General features: G+C 34.6%; 1 protein-coding gene across 4 annotated transcripts in view; it reads right to left on the bottom strand.

The window, feature by feature from the left end:
* Nucleotides 1-19,733, bottom strand: part of LOC140672872 (uncharacterized) — a 43,631-nt gene extending 23,898 nt beyond the window's left edge. Inside the window, exons 1-4 of one of the 4 annotated variants that reach the window (XM_072905321.1) lie at nucleotides 19,597-19,733; nucleotides 18,035-18,221; nucleotides 7,262-7,362; nucleotides 48-1,630 (exon numbers count right to left, since the gene is read on the bottom strand). In XM_072905321.1, the coding sequence (XP_072761422.1) occupies nucleotides 48-1,630; nucleotides 7,262-7,325 (1,647 nt within the window). In that variant the 5' untranslated portion in view covers nucleotides 7,326-7,362; nucleotides 18,035-18,221; nucleotides 19,597-19,733. Of the gene's footprint in view, nucleotides 1-47; nucleotides 1,631-7,261; nucleotides 7,363-18,034; nucleotides 18,222-18,598; nucleotides 18,959-19,596 lie in introns of those variants that run through there. The other 3 variants (XM_072905318.1, XM_072905319.1, XM_072905320.1) reach the window with 3 other exon arrangements.
* Nucleotides 19,734-19,736: the final 3 nt, after the last annotated feature.

Below are 19,736 nucleotides of genomic sequence, written 5' to 3'. Positions count from 1 at the left end.
ATGTGAAATAGAAGCCGCGTTGCTCATTGATTTTCCATGATATTTACCTGAGCTTGACCGGTGGTCCTCTCGGCATTTCCGCTATGCATTTCGCTCATGTGCCCCATCAGAACTTCCCGAGTGGGATACCTTGTTAAACATTGAACGCACGCGTGATACTTGTCTCCATGGTTGGTAATCATGTGTTGGAAGAGCGTCTCCAGCGTATCGGCGCACTTCTCCGAACAATACTGACAATTCTGAGAAGGTTTGCGGGAATTTCTCTCCGATCTTCTACCACCAAATTGATGCACTCTTTCCGTGTGTCGCTGTCGCAAGGATATAGACAAGAACTTCCTATCGCAGTAGAGACAGAGGAGTCTAACCGGTGGAGTAGCGCAGGACGATGTCTTTGACTTTTGCGTCGACGAAGGATTCGAAGGCGATCCTGAAGAGAGCCGCGAGGTCACCGATTCGCTAGTCTGACAATTTTGAAATACGAACGAGATCTTGTCCAAGGGTAAACTACAGTGCAAGCTCTTCACTTCCTGAACATTCTTGCTCGACTCTTTGATCTCTTTTACCCTTGACTCAGTCGTGTCGATAAGTTCCTTCATTTTCTCGCATTCTTTGACCCTCTGTTGACTCTTTTGGTTATCGATCGATAAATAAACATCGTTTAACAACTCGTCCAGTAACTCTATGCAGATCGCTCGCACTTCTACGTTTTCCGAAACCATGCGTTCATCACGTTGGTCTCCCCCTCTGCCGTCGTCGACATTTGCTCTCTCCTCAACTTGATGCTCGCTTAACCTGTCCATTATAATTGTACCCAGCGTTCGATTTTCCATCTTCTCTCTCAAAACATCTCGATCATTTTCGGATGACTCTTCCTTTTCCACGTCTTGATGACGTTCTTCCTCCCTTCTCGAAGACAGCTCCTTCGAATCCTGACTAATTTTTACCTCCGAAACTTGTATACTCTCTTCTATCTCTTCCTTCGTATTCAAACAATCTGTAATCTTGCAAGAGTCATTATTTTCTATCGTGGAAGAATCCTCCAAAGATGGTGCCACGGCAGCTTCGATATCACTTTCCTTCGAAGGTTCAGACTTGGCCGTCGTACCAGTCGGATTCTCCTCCTCTTCAGCGTCTTTTCGTCGCCTTTCCGGCGGCTCTAGCGTTTTTTCAGTATTCTTTCCCTTGTCCTCCTCCTCATTATCTTTGATCACACCATTCAGCACTGTCATCACGTACTTCTCAAGCGTCTCTAGATTTCTTTCCACACTATTGCGATCGTCCTCTTCTTTCCTCGGCGATTCTGCATTTCCTTTAGCAGTACCGTCAGGTACCTTCTTGAGTAGGTTGTTGATAACATTGCTTAGCCGTGATCGCTTATCCTGAGCGGTCTGCGTCGACGATTTGTAAGCGTGACCGTATCGTTCTTGCTGTTGCTGTTGACGATCGCCATTGCTACCTGTCGCGTTAGCAGGGTGATTGACGGCCAGATCCTCTAAACTCTGCATCGATGCCACCATTCTGTCGGAGGATGACGTCGCGTCGGATGCCAAAGAGATACCAGGTAACTTGGCTATACGATAAGCCTCGATCGTGTCGTCGTTCGGTATCTCACTACCAGCTAAGGCCGCCTCTAAAAGAGATCCTTTATTGTAATCGTAGTTGTTTATGCAAAGCGTACTTTGTTACAAGCCAGAGTACCATTTATTATTTTGCATTTACAATCGTCAAAAGTTTTCGGGAATTTTTTCATTCAAAAACTCTTCGATATATATAGCGTATAATTTATTTTTACAGATTACAAAGACGATTGTTTAAGAAACGAACATGACGAGGTGAGAAATCGTTGCCATTGAGAAATAATCAAAGTAAAATGGCTGTTTATTTAATTAGAGCTGGCCGCATGCGGTGAAATTTCACCTAATTTCGACGCCGAATCTGTTTCATCAATGCTGTTTAATTTTAATATTAGTTTCATCAATGCTATTTAATTTTAATATTAGTTTAATTGATTCTCTTCATTCTTGCACTGATAATTTTGGATTGATCCACTTTTATTAACGCGGTTTTTTTTTCTCCAATTTATTCTATTAAAAAACTTAAAGTCAATCTGTATTTATTATATCGATGCAGCAGTTTGAGCCTTTAATTATCTTTCTTCCAAGATTAGAATTATTAGAATTATTTATAAGCCCTTTAAAAAAATCACAAAAAGTACAAGTTGAACATAATAAATGTAGATAAAAATATAATCAAGGTGGATTTGAATCTTTGCTTTAGAATCTTTAGAAATGATTCTCTTCATTCTTGCACTGATAATTTTGGATTGATCCACTTTTATTAACGCGGTTTTTTTTTCTCCAATTTATTCTATTAAAAAACTTAAAGTCAATCTGTATTTATTATATCGATGCAGCAGTTTGAGCCTTTAATTATCTTTCTTCCAAGATTAGAATTATTAGAATTATTTATAAGCCCTTTAAAAAAATCACAAAAAGTACAAGTTGAACATAATAAATGTAGATAAAAATATAATCAAGGTGGATTTGAATCTTTGCTTTAGAATCTTTAGAAATGATTCTCTTCATTCTTGCACTGATAATTTTGGATTGATCCACTTTTATTAACGCGGTTTTTTTTTCTCCAATTTATTCTATCAAATAGCTTAAAGTCAATCTGTATTTATTATATCGATGCAGCAGTTTGAGCCTTTAATTATCTTTCTTCCAAGATTAGAATTATTAGAATTATTTATAAGCCCTTTAAAAAAATCACAAAAAGTACAAGTTGAACATAATAAATGTAGATAAAAATATAATCAAGGTGGATTTGAATCTTTGCTTTAGAATTTTTAGAAATGATTTATTATTGATTATTCTGCTTTTTTTTTAGTTCTCTCTCTCTCTCTCTCTTTCTCTTTCTTTCTTTCACACGCTCTTTCAATCTTGTTAATATTGCCTTTTCCGTGTAAATTTGAGTCCCCTAGTTCTTCGACGTATCGCCGAAAACAGAAAAATATATCCTATTTCACCGATAGAAAATGAGAAAGAAAGAGAAATAGAAAGAGAGCGCTCTTCTATATCTCTGCCGACACTTTTTTATCCGGAAGTCGGGGAGAAGGGAGGCTGCGAGAATCGATAACCGTCCCTCTGCCATGTTGAAAGGGGTTACGGCTGTACGAATAGCGTGTGCTCCAAAGGGGAGAAAAAGAGAGACGGATATACATGCGTGTATACACACGTACACACACATACACACACACATATACATACATGCATGTACCATAGCCCCTGACAACAGCCCCGAGGTGGTAAAAACCGGCCGGCTTAGTGATACCGACGACAATTCTTTCGACTATCCGGCTTGTTTTACGAAAGACATCATCAACAATGATGATAATTAATGATTTGCCTATCGCGGATTATTAATGATATAATGATATCAATATACGCTCCTAGTACCCATGCAATATCGATTAACTTCTCGTCCGTCTCTTTTGAATTTTCCTCTTCATTCTACACAGTACGTAAATCCGTTGGGACCTCATTAGCGTCAAAATTAATTGCGAAAGAATCGATTTCATCAGAAAAGAGAATTTTATTTCCATGGAGAATTCTATTTATAATTCCATGGAATTCAGACAATTTTTAGGAGAAACTGTATAATGCAATGCCTCCAAATCACTATTAATAAAAAAAAAGTTACATTTTTTGATAAACGATATATATACATTTTTGGCAAAAGGAGAATATAATAAAATTATCTCGTAGTAATTTCTCTTTCTATTATATTTTAATTTCATTATATACATATGTATAAGTAAATAATCAAGCAATAATAAAAGTCATTTACTTAATATTAAAATGCGGCAGAGAGACATGCTGTTAAGTAATTTCATCATTATCTTCATAATGTAAAAGCTAATAAATAAAGTAATACAAAAGTCTATTATATTGTAATTAATATTAGAAAGAAAATTAATTATCAAGCAACAATATATTTCGAAACATTTCTATTTGTTTGTATTTTTCTTATAAAAATGTCTCGATATCTTACGGTACAGAATATTTTCAGTGAAAAATTATGTTTTATGGAAAATTTTATAAAATATTATGTTATATAGAAATTTTATCATTCTCTCTCTCTTTCTCTCTCTCTCTCCCTCCCTTTCAGAAATTTTCTCTTAGAAATAATCCCAAGAGTAATTTTCAGAAATAATCTCAAAAGAACTTTCTGAGAAATTTCTTACTTGCGAGAAATACTCTTCCGGGAAAAATTCGTGAGAAACATTTTTCCTCTCAGGAATGCCGAGGACATTTTCTTTATATTACATTTCTAATCAGACTGGTAAAGACGAAGTATTCCAGCGGAGACAAATCTCGACGATTTAAAATGATTCTAAAGCGAATTTAAGGGTGTTTAGTATCTATTTTTAAAAATATAGGAATTTAATAAAATTTGCACAGATTGTTCTGAGACTTATAAAAAAACCTAGAGTTGATTCAATGAAGCAATCAAAAGTTATAAGGATTTTAATTTGCAATGAATTTACCCGTCGATATTATTATAAATATAATTATTTTGTGCATCTAATTATAAGTAAAAGTATTAATATAATTATAAATATAATTATTTATATAAATAAGTATAAATATAATTATTTCTGTCCTTTTTAGCCCTTAAATTGATACGATTACAGATTTTCTATCTTATAAAAAACCTGTGATCATGTTGATTTAAGAGCTAAAATAGATAGAAATAATAATAGGAATTTAATCAAAATTTGCAAAAATATAGTTTAAATATAGAGGAAATATTTGATCACATAATTTTGGTCAAGTACTGACTAGTTCAAAAGATATTGAATATAATTTTCTCAACTTCGTCCTATTATCCGAGATGACATATTATTTATTGTGAAAACGTGGCAACATAGCATTCAGCTGAGCCTTCTTTTGCCATTTTAAATAACCTATCTTTTCATGTGAAGAAGCCTCTATATACAAACGTGTAAGCGAGAAGCGACTAGGCCTCATATGTCAATTTGCAATTTGACCAACTTATGAAAAATTACCATGTTGCCACATTTCTTTCTTCTCGGAAAAATAACAAATTATTAAATTTATCAAAGAAATAGCTAAAAATCTTCTATATTTTATCATTACTCACTATTATAATTTTTATTCTGACATTTTAAATTACTCTGTACGAGTAAATTCTTTTATTTTTATAATTCAAATGTTGTGCTATAATGTTGAAATCGAGATACCGTCAATAATAAAAGTTTCTCATTATAATTTAAAAACACGAAAATTGTCCGAAAAAAGCAACAGAAGTTGGAAAATACATTTCTACACTCTAGCTATGAATAAATAATAAGATTTTATGCAATCTTTATAATAATCATATATTAAGATATATGAGAAAAGTATATATTCGTCAATTTCGACTACTTTTTGCTCCGATTATAGGTGCTAAACATCCTTTAAGAGATTCAATGTGAGAACTCAAAGGAAAGGTCCACGATTTATAAAGTTTTTTTTTTTTTTTTTTTTTTTTTTTTTTTTTTTTTTTTAATACAGAGTCTAAAAAAAATTCTTACTTCGCCATTCCACCAGAGATCCCTCTTTCGTCTCTAATCTAGAGGGGTCGGTGTAGTTATCGCTCGCGGCGTTTATCAGCAGGATTTACCGACGTCGTTGCATCCGAGAGCAAGTTCGATAATTACTTAGTCGCCGTCGTCGTTGCCGCCACCGCGATTATGATCTCGACCAGCGTGACTACTTTCAAAATCCCGTGTATGTTTGTATACATAACTGCCGCGGGTCCGCGAATGACGGATATGCGTTGCGCAATGCAACGGAGCTGGTAGCACCGCTTCGCGAGCGCGAGAATATACGCGCGTGTGTATCGTAAGATACACGCATGTGGAGGGACACCGATCACGGCCATCACATTGAGGTACACGGACGCCGTTATTACGCATACGCTATGAAATATAAATAAAAGGAGCGATATAAGTAATAATAATGATAATAAATTCGAAATTAACAAGTTTGTAACACACAACACCATTTTAATTAGGCAAACAAGTTCTAGCAAGATATATGAAAAAAAAAGTCAATTGATTGATGTTTTCAAGTAAGATTATTCAATGAATAACGGTATATTGCGGTCATTGCATATTATAATAAAAGAATTGTTGAAAATTTTAATTTTATATAGATACGAGATTTATTTGTATTTTTTTAAGATAAAGAATATTTTAAAAAACATCAAGATCTCTAATTAATGTCCATGTCCATGTTTCTCAGACGCGTTTTGTAGGAAAAAAATACCTCTTGAATATACATTCTTCGCAGACGCAAACGTAAGCGTCGCAATTGCATCGGGATCTTGAAAACAATCGTTACGCCATCGTAATCTAGCGGTCGTATTCACGTTTATAGTCGTGTGTACAGAAACCGACCGATTGAATTGTGAATTTTATACGGGATAAAGTTCGTAGAATTCATAACCCACTCGTCTTATCTTAAACTTTCTGGTTTTCTTTTTTCACTGAGGAAGAAAAATCTCTGAATTTACTTGGTGTATATTTTCAGTTAGTTTTCCAAAAGAAAAACGATCCAGTAAGTATTATTAAAATATACTTTGTATTGTATATTGTAATGCACAACTTGTGATGAATTTTTTATATTATATGTATAATATAAATCGATATTTCTTCTTAAAAATTTTGTAGAAATTTATTGTATAAAAAAATTGTGTATGAATATTTCATTATGATTACATAAATATATTTCGTGAAGAATACTTTTAACATATATATTATCTTGTTAATTTTTAACATTAAATATCTGACAAACCAGACTGATTTTTTTCTTTGATCTAGAGTTATTAATATAAGGATTAATGTGCGACAGGTTTCGTTATCTATTTAGGCTAATTTTTATTCGTGGTATAAAATATTTTTCCGATCACAGGTTGCATTATAAGAATATTCGGCAAAAAATCAATTAAAAAAAAAAAAAAAAAAAAAAAAAAACTAGCATTGACGAAATACGATATAACAAAGATACGTGACATTCTGTGTATGTATAAGAATGATGATGCTGACATGGCATTAATTACGATTCCTTAAACTGATGACGAGAGATATCGTTTGTACCTGTTTTTTTCGTTAAAAAGTAATTTTTTAATTTAAAAACAAATCGTACAAAATTATACAGTGTGTAGGAACTTGTTAATATTGGCATGGACTCACCTCTGCTTGATGCCGGTGGAGCCCTTTTCGGGGTATCGTCGGCAGAGGGTGTCCTTTCCCTCATCCTTACCCGTAGGATCCCTTAGCACCATCATTTAATACTGAAAAAAAAAACAAACAAAATTAGTATAAATCAATAACATTGAAAGAAATATTATTTTTATTTCTTGGAATTAAATCTCTTGTTGCACAAATGAGCAATGCATTTACATAATTTTCAGAAAATTAGAAAAAAGGCATGTAACAAATAACTAACAATAAGATCTATAATATATTATAACATATGTATAAAAATAATAAACGATGAAATTATAAGATTTCAAGTCTCTCTATTTTTATCATTCAATTCTTGTTTCCTTTAATTTGTTTCCAGCGATTGCATAATAAATATCTGTTTAGTTTAATATTTGTTTGCTGATAAACCAGTTATATAAATAAAATACGAGGTGACAATGTATAGCTCAAGTGACCCCGTGATGTTTATAAATCAAGCGCATCAAGTCTGCATTTTAACGATTTAAAAAATCGAGTCTTTAGCTTAGCTAGTCATACGGAATACTTTGATAGTCGTATAAACGTGAGAACAGATATTCGGCGAGGGTCCAGAAGAAGATAAAAGAAAAGAGAGAAAAGGAGAAGAAAAAGGAAAGAGAAGAGGGCAGGGAGAAAGGTGTTTGCCTTCACCGAGGATTGAGCGTCGATTTTCGAGACGACGCATCTCATCTTGTCCAGTGTCAAAAGAAAATCTTTTCAAAGAATAAAAATAGAGCAGAAGAAAAGGGAATTTCTCGTTACACATTACACGACATGTTATAAATAATTCTCTGAGGATATTGTATGATGAACAAGAAAATAGTACATTATAGTATAAAAAGTAAATTAGTAAATGACTACAAAATAGAAAAAAAATAAATCAAAAATCGAGAAAAAGAGAGTGCAAATTTATATATATATATATATATATATATATATATATATAAATTTGCACTCTCTTTTTCTCGATTTTTGATTTATTTTTTTTCTATTTTGTAGTCATTTACTAATATATATCAATTTGCACTCTCTTTTTCTCGATTTTTTATTTATTTTTTTTCTATTTTGTGGTCATTTACTAATTTACTTTTTATACTATAATGTACTATATATATATATATATAGCAAGATTTGATATCAAGAATATAGATAAAAATTGATAATATTAAATATGGAATAAGCAAATAGATCGGAGGATGAAATCAACGAAAGATACGAATAAATGTAAATATTAGAGAGCTGAGATATATTCAAAAATTAAAAAAAAATATTAAAGAATCTAAAAAATTCATACTTTTTTAATACAACTATTAATTGAATAATTATTTGAGTCCTTACTTGAAGCTGTTTTTCTTGCAATTTTGACAATTTAAGACATGGATTTTTAAAAAGCACTATCCTATGACGCAAGCTGAGAAAACGCAAGAATGTAGAAAGGTTTAGCACAATTACAAATAAAAGGAATTTGAATAATAACACGATATATTTCGCATCCTCTAATAATTCTCCAATAAAGTAGGATATGAAAAATTGGTTGAGGAGACAAGATCACTCGTGCATAAATATCTAGGATTAAATAATATATTGAGTATAAAAAGGTGGAGAGAGAGATGAGGAGCAGAGAGAAAGAGAGAGAGAGAGAGAGAGAGAGAGAGAGAGAGAGAGAGAGAGAGAGAAGGAGAATCGGCCGTGGGGAGAGCCGCCCTTCTGGGTGGAACTTAAAATATCGAGCGTCACGCACATCGACGCTGGCGCCGGAAACACGGAAAACGCGGCGTCGTGATGTCGAGGAACCTGGAAATAGAACTTGGACGAGGAGAGAGCACCGGTATCGCGGCTCTGTTGAATCTCCCCGCGGTTGGATTTTTCAACAGGTAAAAAAGCGGAAATTCCGGTACACGTGGATCGAGATCGATCTTGTCGATCTCATGGTCTATGGTTGCTATCCATCTACAACCTACAGGCATCAGAGATCACTCTGTCAATTTCCAAGGTATCGGTTCGACGATCACTATGCGACAAGGACGACTACACACGAGTGTCCTTGTTGTCGATGCGAGGCTAACGGACGATGTCAAATATAGATTTCAGTTTGGACTTTTCGATATTTAATTAATATCAATATTTCGTTAATATATAATGTCAAAATACTACATAATATATTGTGTCTAAAATATAATTTTGTTTGTTGGAGATGCCAAAAGAAGACGTCTGTATTAGCGAAAGTAGAAACGAGAATTAATAATGCTTGAAGAAAGGACGGAGATACCTACCTAATTGATATTTTCTAGTCTATTATATCTTTTAAATCTATAAATATTGTCTTATATAGTAATATATTTTAATAAACAAGTATCTAAAATGTTAATGCATTTTATAATTTTATATAATTTTTTATATAATTTTAATTTGACAGAGAAAATTATTATTCGCATAATTTTTTATACGCAAATATAATTTTGTAATAATTAATTTTTAATTAGAATCATTTATGACAACGGTAATAAGATCTACTTATATTAAAATTATATTTTATATTAATGAAAGAGAGAATTTTTCATCTTTCCCTTTTATCACCTTTGTTAAATTTTGAATTTATAGAGAATATTAAAGCCAATATATTCTCTCTCTCTCTCTCTCTCTCTCTTAGAAATCTAGAATTAATCCGCCATAAAATATTTTTTTCATTTTAATACCTTGCCAGTTTCAATTAATAACCGAATATTAATTGTAAATTCAATTATCGTTTTAACTTTCCAGCATTCTCCAGGAATGTTGAAATACCGCATTCCAGAATGGAAAAGTCTATAAAAATCCGTTTTATAGTCTTTATCTTTTTTAGTTTTTTTTTTCGTTTCACACCCGGACAATTCAAACTAGCAATCAATAATATAGTTTTTATCGCTTAGAGTTTTTATTGCTGATAAAAACAATAACGAAATCTTTTACGATATTTCGTATTATATTATATTAATGTAATTAGGCAATACCTGATTATTAGAGAAATATCAATAACTGAATGTTGTGATAATGATAACGACAAATTAATATAATTTTACATATTTTATGTAAATTTAAAAAATCACATTAATTTGCTGTCAATTGTCAATATTGTGAGCAAATGTTTTTACATTTATTAAGATAATGAATAATATAAAAGAGGTGAAGATTATTATATTTATGTAAAGAATATACATTATATACTCTACACATATTTAGAACATCAAAGATTAAAAGACATCGCGATTTCATTCAATTTTTTTGTTTCTCATCGAAATTTCTTTTTCACAAAGTAAATTTTTCAAGTTTATATCAACCGGCAAAAAGATCGTGTGACTTATCGATATTATTCGAGGAAAAAATAACTGCTGAGAAAATATTGACAATCCTAAAAATAAAATTATCTCGATATTAATTGAATTTTGTCAAATTATTATCGATAGGTGGATTCGTATTTAATCACAGATTATTTTCAACTCGCTATCTACCATGATAACAATATTGCTAAAATATCTATTTATTTAGTCTTGATTACTCGATTATACAAAGAGCAATTAATTTTTTCGTTGCAGTACGTAAAGTTGCCCTTTTTAGAATTAATTAATTGCTTTTTATATAACTGACAATGAGTAATCGAGAATAAACAAAGACAAATATAATCAAACATTGTTAATCAGAAACTCAATATATATGCATCGTAATATACGCAGAGACATTGTAAATAATAATTTTTTTTTAATAATATGTAATAATATACAATAGTAATTTATTTCACATAAATGCAAATTACGCGATAATTTCGCATAGATGAATCGAACTCATTATCGGTCTTTGTTGTTTCAGCTACGATAAGTAATTTTAAAAGATAATTTTCACTTTACATATATTTGTAATTTACATCAATATTTAATTAATATCAATATTTCGTTAATATATAATGTCAAAATACTACATAATATATTGTGTCTAAAATATAATTTTGTTTGTTGGGGACGCCAAAAGAAGACGTCTGTATTAGCGAAACGTAGAAACAAGAATTAATAATGCTTCAAGCAAGGACGGAGATACCTAATTGATATTTTCTAGTCTATTATATCTTTTAAATCTATAAATATTGTCTTATATAGTCATATATTTTAATAAACAAGTATCTAAAACGTTAATGCATTTTATAATTTTATATAATTTTAATTTGACAGAGAAAATTCTCTCCTCTCTGCTCCTCATCTCCACCTTTTTATACTCAATATTATTTATACCCTGTCTTGAATTATCCTATTCATCTTTCTGCTCCTTCTTCCTTTTTTTTTAATCGGGACTTTGAAACAAATTTCACGTCATTGATCAGAATTTTGGCGAATATTACGTGACATATAATATACATATAAATAAATTATAATTATTCAATTTAACAAATGTATGCTGATTTTTATTCATGCTTCAGCCTTGGATGCAAAATTATTATGAAAACTCATATTTTCCTTTTGTTTACCGACTAACCTTGCGCATTTCGAAGGACGTAATAAATCTCGACGGAATTGTGTAAAATCTTATTTAGAAAAGTTTGGAAGAAAGCTATAACTTTTTCTCTTGCACATAACATCCCTTATGGGTTGTTCCGATTCTTCTATAGTAACTATATACTATCAAAGTGCTTGCTCGACTCTGACAATCGATCGATGCATTTCCATGGTAATGTAAATGTAATCCAAAGCGTGTATAATTAATATTGTTTACTGTGCATTATAGAGCTCATACTTGTTGATATACCTATTTATCTATATTCCGGTCTTTAACTCTCTATTACCAATCTGTCAATTGGCCATTGTTTCATATAAACACGTAAACTGTATTCCCAAAATCAGAATTTTGTGAATAGCCTGCATGTCTATATCAAAACAATAATAACTGATGCATAAAATTTGAAATACTGTACGTGATATATTTATTATTCCAAACAATGAATGTATTTTCTCTCCACAAGGCAGTAAAAAATATTACTTTTTTATGTTCAAGATAATGTATAAATTAAAAAAATATATATATATATATATATAGTATCTAGATACATAAGATAACCGCAGTGATACAGCAAGAAGACAAGAATAGCACCGTGACAATTGCATTTAACTACCGCAATTGTTATTGAAAAATCACCATTTACGATTACAAATTCACCGAGTGACGTCAATACGAATACTCGAGAAGTAATAGGACAAAGTTTGATATAAATTGGAAGGTTCTTAGTAGAAATTATATCTTAAGGCTCCTGAGTAGTCACCGTGGCCATATTGAAATCGTGACGTCACAAGCGAGAAATAGCGAAAAATGACACCCTGATTTATATTGCAACTGACATGTAAATAAAAACATATTTTAACGAAATAATACTACCAATCTCTTCAGCACACCTGTAAAAATGTACGGCTGGTAATCCTTTCTCCTAACAATTGATAAATAACTGTAAATTGAGTCCAAAATGAACCCTTGAAATGCGGAAAAACACGCGATTTGAGAGCTGCCGAAAGGAGAGAAAAATGTTACTTTACACAGTTTATTCCTTACACAGCTTGGCAGCCGTACATTTTCACAATTTTCATAAATACGTTGCACATCACAACACTAGTAAAAAGCAAATAATTACGACGTAGGTTGCAACATAAATTGGGTTTTCATTTCTCGCTTCTGACATATTTCCCAAAAGAAGGAAAGAGACAGAACTATATGTCGCCACCGTCGACATCGAAGTCTCGCGGCGAGTACTCAGGAGCCTTAATGGAGAATAAAAACTGTGATATAAACGCGATACTTTTAACAAAATAAATATTTCCTCTATATTCCCGGATCCTTTGCATTTCTCAGACTAAAATATTACGCAATCAAAGTGCGCTTGGGTCCCTCTCGCACGCAACTCGATCTTTGCCAAATCAGATTGAGAGATCGGTGAAACGTGGCATCTTGCTAAGGCGAGATCGCCTCCGTTAGCCGTGCTAACAACAGTGAAACGGTCTCGCGGTCGCAAACATCGCCTTGTGCCTCCGCAACGCGCGAGTCCAGTTGACCTACTTGCAACGGCAACGGCGACGTCGACGTCGACGTCGACGTCGCCGGCATCGATGCTCGCCGTCGTCGACGCCTCTTTCTCGCACAAAGAGAGATCCAATTCCTCGCGGACGCGAGTTCGCTGTCGTGTCTTCAATTTAGAACGTCATCCCGACGTATGACGTCACATCAGACCACGTCACACGCCGCGCCGAAGACTTTCGTAATATGTATGTACGTGTCGTAGCTCGTGTTGGATCTGCGAATACCAGGATTGGCCGGAAAAATTCCCGGTGGGTGGGAAAAACCATGGTAAATTCCGCTTTTCGCTATCCCACACTTTATCCAATAGTAAAAGCCTATAAAAATAACTAATATTACGCTAAACTATATATTTATATAACTTTACGCAAAAGATCTTTCAAAAAGAATCAGTTTTTCCCGGAAAATATCGATTTTTACCACTGACATGGATTTCATTCAAAAAAAAAAAAAAAAAAATGTATAATCTTGCCAACCTTGGTGGATACACCCTTCAAAAGGCCTGTATCGGTTAAAATCAATATTGCGTTTTTTTTATTTTTTGGTCAGAATTTACAAAATTCGAAACTCGTAATACCTTCAAAACTTCCGGGAGAAGTTTTACAAATGTTTAGCAGGAAAAATTATAACTCTGTAAAGAAAATGTCTTTACGTTTTTTTTTAAAATATAATAACGTACACAACTGTCTCTCGAATTTTGTTAATTAAATTAATTCGCAATTTTAATATTTATATTTTATATTCTATCAGAATTTTTAGTTTCTTGAGCTTTATTTCTTAATGGATATTTAGTGTTGTGTTGCCAATTAGTATAGCCTTTCTTTATATTTTTACCATATAATGTAGCCATCTATGCTGAATCTTATTTTTGCGCGACGTGAAAATCGTCCCTCAATGTATCAAATGTCATATAAGATTCGCTTCAACAGACATGTTGGCATTAAATGAAACATATTATCTTTCATAAAGTTATATAAATTACTTAATAAATTACTTTAAATTTTTCTTCTTTACAGCAAAAATATTATCATATTAAAAAAAATTTTAGATTTTATTTTTAAAATCCTTCACACTTTTTTTCTGTCTTATCCTTCCCTTCTTCTTCTCAAATTGAAAAATATTACACGTTATCAATTCGCGGTATCGTTGAAGACTCAAACGTATGACGCAATAACTTGCCGCGTGAAAAAAAAACATGGTGAAAAAGAGATGTTGGGGTCTGCGAATTTGATGCCGGCGCGGAACCTACTTTTCTCCTCTTCCAACGAGCGGAAGACTTTGAGAAGCCCTGCTCGGCCGGCAAGATTGGTTACCGTCCCTCGTAACGCCGTGTATATAACGTGTAAAACGTGCTGACGAGTACGTGAACTCACGAAGCGAGCGCGCATCGCGTGCGTCCTGATTCGCTTTTTAACCCTTTACACGAACCTGCGTCGACGTACGAGAAACTCCATGATACAGACAACAGGTATTTTTGCAAAATAATGCACACAGTTGTAACTTATAAATTATAATTTTCGAAATGTTTTCCCAAAGTACATCGATTCGTCTGTGAAAGATATCGTGGAATATAATTTTTTCCAAAGTGTTTATTTATTGCTAAAGATGACAAAAATATAAATAAAATTTGACACTTACTAAATATTAAGTAATGAACATTTTTGGAAAATTCTAAAGCTGCTAAATCTTGACTGAACAATTATTTGCTACAGCTTTGATTTATAAAAATTTCAATTTAGTCAGTTATAACGGTAGCTTACATTTCAATTATTTTCCTACTGAATAATTCATGTACTTCGAAACGCTCTGCTCGTAAATTGCTCAATTCTAACAGGAGATGTCCAATTTAAAGTTAGTGTTACAATTTATTTTGCGAAAATCATTAATTCAAAGGGTATACGAAAGCAGATCGAAAAGACCGGTGTGAGGATGGAATGAACCACCATGTTTTAGTGTCGACTTGCAGGGGACCCTAGGCTCGTCCTACTGCGCAGTAACGCTAAGCATTCTTCGCTTTTACTAATGACAACTGTTACAAAAGGTCGCAGTTGGTGTCTATAATAAACGCATTCATACCTTCAAAATAATACACATTTATCCGAACCCAAAAATTTACACACACAGAAACCATTCATAGAAAACTATCCCACTCAAAGGTTTACAATAATGAAACCCTCACAAAAAAAAAAAAAAAAAAAAAAAATTAACTTGACAATACGGGTAAAATTGCACGAAATAATAGTGAAAAGGATATAATTTAAGCAGAAAAAAGCTAGAAAAGAGACAAAATTAACCCTTTGAGTCACGAATTTTTCTAATTGTCAGTATTTTATAAAATTTGGTATATAAGGGTTTTTGGGGTCGCTGATTACGAATCCGTTGTCAGATTTTCAAAATTCAAGATGGCGGATCCAATGTGGCAGACGAGATTTTCAAAATTTTACTTCCGCCCCAGGGGTTGGTCGCTAACAGTTATAATGTACAAAAATTATCCTTTGATACGGATTATCCTTAAATTATACCTCGGATTACTTAAGATTACCTAATAGTATCTCAAATTAAAAATAAATTTTGAAAAAGAAATTTTACTTTAAATTATTTTAACGCTAAAGATTATTTAGATTTACCAAAAATAACCTTGGATTACCCAAAATTTTGTTGGGATTGCCGCTGAATTACCTAGCCCTTGTACAAAAATTACCTCAGTGACCAACTTCTCGCTCCCGCCATATTGGATCCCTATATTAAATTTTGGAAATTAAATTTTTTTTTCCTTTACATTCAGATTCTGCGATTTAAAAAAACCTTCGGAGAAAAAATTTAAAAAAGAATACAACTGTTATTTTCAATTTAGAAGAAAAAATATATTTTTTATCAAAAAAAGAGGATTTAACAAAAACAACACGGTGGAAAATTCTAAAAAAATTCTGAAAAATACTTTAGAGTGCACTAAGATTATAAAAAAATTGCCGTATTTATTGTCATAATAGATTAGTAGAAAATGCATTTTTCCGTAAAAAAGTACTAATTTTGACTGTTTATATGGTATTTTTGCAATTAACAATTAATGACTGTTCATATTTTTTTACACTTATTGACATTCTAGAGACTCTGTAGAAACAAAAAATCCGGTATTTGTTGATAAAAAAGTAGTTAAAACAATAAAAAAACTACGAAAAAAAGGTGGGTCTCTGGGTGACCCGCTGTGACTCAAAGGGTTAAACAAGAGAGAAATTATTATAGCATGCGGATCTCCGGTTTTGTAATTATTTTGACATTATCGCGAGATATCGTTGCAACTGTCTCTCTTCATGTGGAGAGACAAGTTGTTTCATGAAGTGTCATTACTTTATTGCTTTCGGTTTTCTCCCTTAAAGTGAAGGAAACATGACTCATAGCGTCTTTCCACCCAGCAGCTCATCCATCTTCGCGGATGCACTTTTACGATACGATCAATCGTCTCCCAGAATGCTGCGTTTCTTCCGTAGCAACTGTTACGTGACATACTTACAATCCTCACTGGCCATCACGAAAATTCTACTTTTCTTCTTACATTGAGCGACGATTAAGTATCTCACAGGCGATAGGGCATTTCCGTAGGTGATTAAGTACTTCGGACGTGTAATAAATCATTAAGCTATTAGAAATATGGATTTTCGAAGGTTTCGTGGAAAAAGCCATTGGAAAAGGACACGTTCATTCGTCATGAATATTTCTCCTCATTAAATCGTGTATTATTTTCACGCGTGAGATCTCATTTTTTATAGCGATCTCTTCGATGAAATCGATCGACAGGGTTGAGACACTTTTTTTTTACAAAATCGATATCTCCGAAGGAAATATTATATCGCATATATCGAAAAAAAAAAATTTGTCCGACAACTCGAGACAAATGGAACCTTTCGTGGCTGCATTTGGCATGTTCGCTTTCCTGTTCGCGACGGAAGCGAAGCGCCCGGTCCGACCGTCGGGTCGGCGAAGGGACTACGTCGGCAGCCACGTACCATTCGAGGAGAGGAGAATCGATAGATAGAAAACAGCGCGATTTCGCAATCTCTACTTCTACCCAAGGGGGAATCCGCACGATTCATCGTTTGTTTTTTCGCGCCTATCGACGAGATTCTCGAGAGCGAGAAATCGGTATTAATATATGCGGGCAGGAGGTGCAAACGAGGAGGAAGGGGGAGAGGAGGGCACCGGGCAGAGATTGTTATTGCAAGAGCAGATTCTATCGAGCAATTCGGTAGACCTCTACCTCTCTCTCTCTCTCTCTCTCTCTCTCTGAGGCGTGAATATAATTCAAGTATAAAAAAAAAAAAAAAAAAAAAAAAAAAAAAAAAACGCGTTGAGAAGGGAGATTAAGAGTTCGTTTTGGGCGCTCGCACGCTGTAAGCGTCATTTTATCTCTGTTATTCATTATATGTCAAAAAGAGATAGAATGACGCTTACAGCGTGCGAGCGGCCAAAACGAACGCATCCTAAGTCCGTTAAGGTTTCTAAGATAGAGAGATCTACGAGGGAAATAAATATTTACGCAGTGCGCACGCTATTCACAGAGCCGTCGGCTCTGAATTGCGTGACATTTTCGGTGCTATTAATCCTACGTGTGACAATGAAATCACAATGAATAAATGAATTGCAGAAAGGTTTACTCACAGCATCTCGTGGATGATGAGGGCAGGCAGGTCGGCGAGGCAGCATCGCGACGGCGGGCAGCAACAGCAGCTCCGATGAAACGGCAGGGGCAGAGGCAGAGGTGACGACGATAGTCACGGTCACAGTCACAGGCGTTGCCGACGGCACGACGGCTATTCGCGACGAGGACAGCGATCGGGCAACAGCACTGGAGCAATGATACAACATGTCACGGACACTGTCACCGGTGCTCGACGATGGCCGTTTTTGGCGGCGCGCGCGAGTCCGGGAGGCGCGGCTCTCGGCTTTCGCGATCTGGCTGGCGCGGCCCGACGGCCGTCGACGAGAAAACCGACGCGAGAGACAGAGGAGAGAGAGAAGGCGCGCGCGAGGGGATGTGAGAGAGAGAGCGAGCGAGCGAGGGAGAAAGAGAGCGCGCGGGAGAGAGAGAGAGAGAGACGGAATGAGAACGACGATAGCAGCAGGAGGAGGAAGGAATAAAAGCGCACGTCCGCCGTCGACGGGTTTCCTACTTCCGGCCGTTCTTTCTCTCCTCTTTTCGCGCGACGATACGTCGCTACATACATATATATATTATATACATATATATGGTCGATGCGAGGTGGACGTCCCTTTTCCTCGGAATCGCTCTCGCTCACCAAAATCACGACACTCGCGCGCGCAGCAGCGGACACGACACACCGAGCCGATGGGCGATGGGCGGTGGAGAATGAGAATGGTAGACAGGGGGAGGGAAGAGAGAGCGACGAGTGAGCGTTGACTCTCTTTCTCTCTCTCTCTCTCTCTCTCTCGTCTCACTCGCGATCGCACGTAAGTCTCTACGAACCGACACGATGCAAACGAGATCCCTGACTGAGCAGCCATCGCCCGTGAGCCTCGCTCCGAGAGACCGCAGCGCCGCCAACCGTCGAACGTGCCGACGAAAATTCCTGCGCGCCGCGCCGCGCCGCCACCATCGGACGACTCTCTCTTCTTTCACGCACGTATATATTTCCCTCTCTCTCTCTTTTTTTTTTATCTCTATTGCCTCGATATCCGTCGTATTTCTATCGTATTAAAAGATAGGAAATAGATAGATACACACGGCACACACATGGAATGTATTTCGATAGATAAAGGTAGGAAAAGATTAAATATAAAATAAATGAGATTTTTTTTTTTTTTTTTATAATTTCGTTCTTCTCTGTAAAAATATCCAAGGGAAAAAAACAGTTAAACACTTTGGACGTGCAATGTGTGACTTTTATTCTTGTTGTCGGAAGAATTTTTCGATTTCTTCTTTAATCGCGGTAGAAACAATATGTTAAATAAATAATAAGGACATATCGCGAACAAAATAATATTGAAAAATTGTAAATGAAAATACTGAAAAGGGATAATGAGAGAGTGCGAAAAGTACGAGCAGGAAGCAAGGACGCCGAAATATTCCAACATATAATGTAATAGTAATTAATAGAATATCTATAAGATAATTTACAATCAATTACCGTATTATCTCATCTGTATTCTCATAAATATTCTGTCTCGTTTGAAAAAAAAGAGAGAATAAAAACAAACGGTACCTCACGGTCCCCGCAAGATGCACCACTGTCCGATGGAGAAGCGTGAAGTTGCAGCCAATATCTTGCCGCCGATAGGTCGCTCGGTCATCATATGCTCGATTGCCATTGGTGGACCGCGTTGCGGAGTCAGCGCCAGTCGG

This window comes from Anoplolepis gracilipes, chromosome 14 (genome assembly GCF_047496725.1).
Source record: "Anoplolepis gracilipes chromosome 14, ASM4749672v1, whole genome shotgun sequence".
Taxonomy (NCBI): domain Eukaryota; kingdom Metazoa; phylum Arthropoda; class Insecta; order Hymenoptera; family Formicidae; genus Anoplolepis; species Anoplolepis gracilipes.
This window is presented reverse-complemented; position numbering and strand designations above follow the sequence as displayed.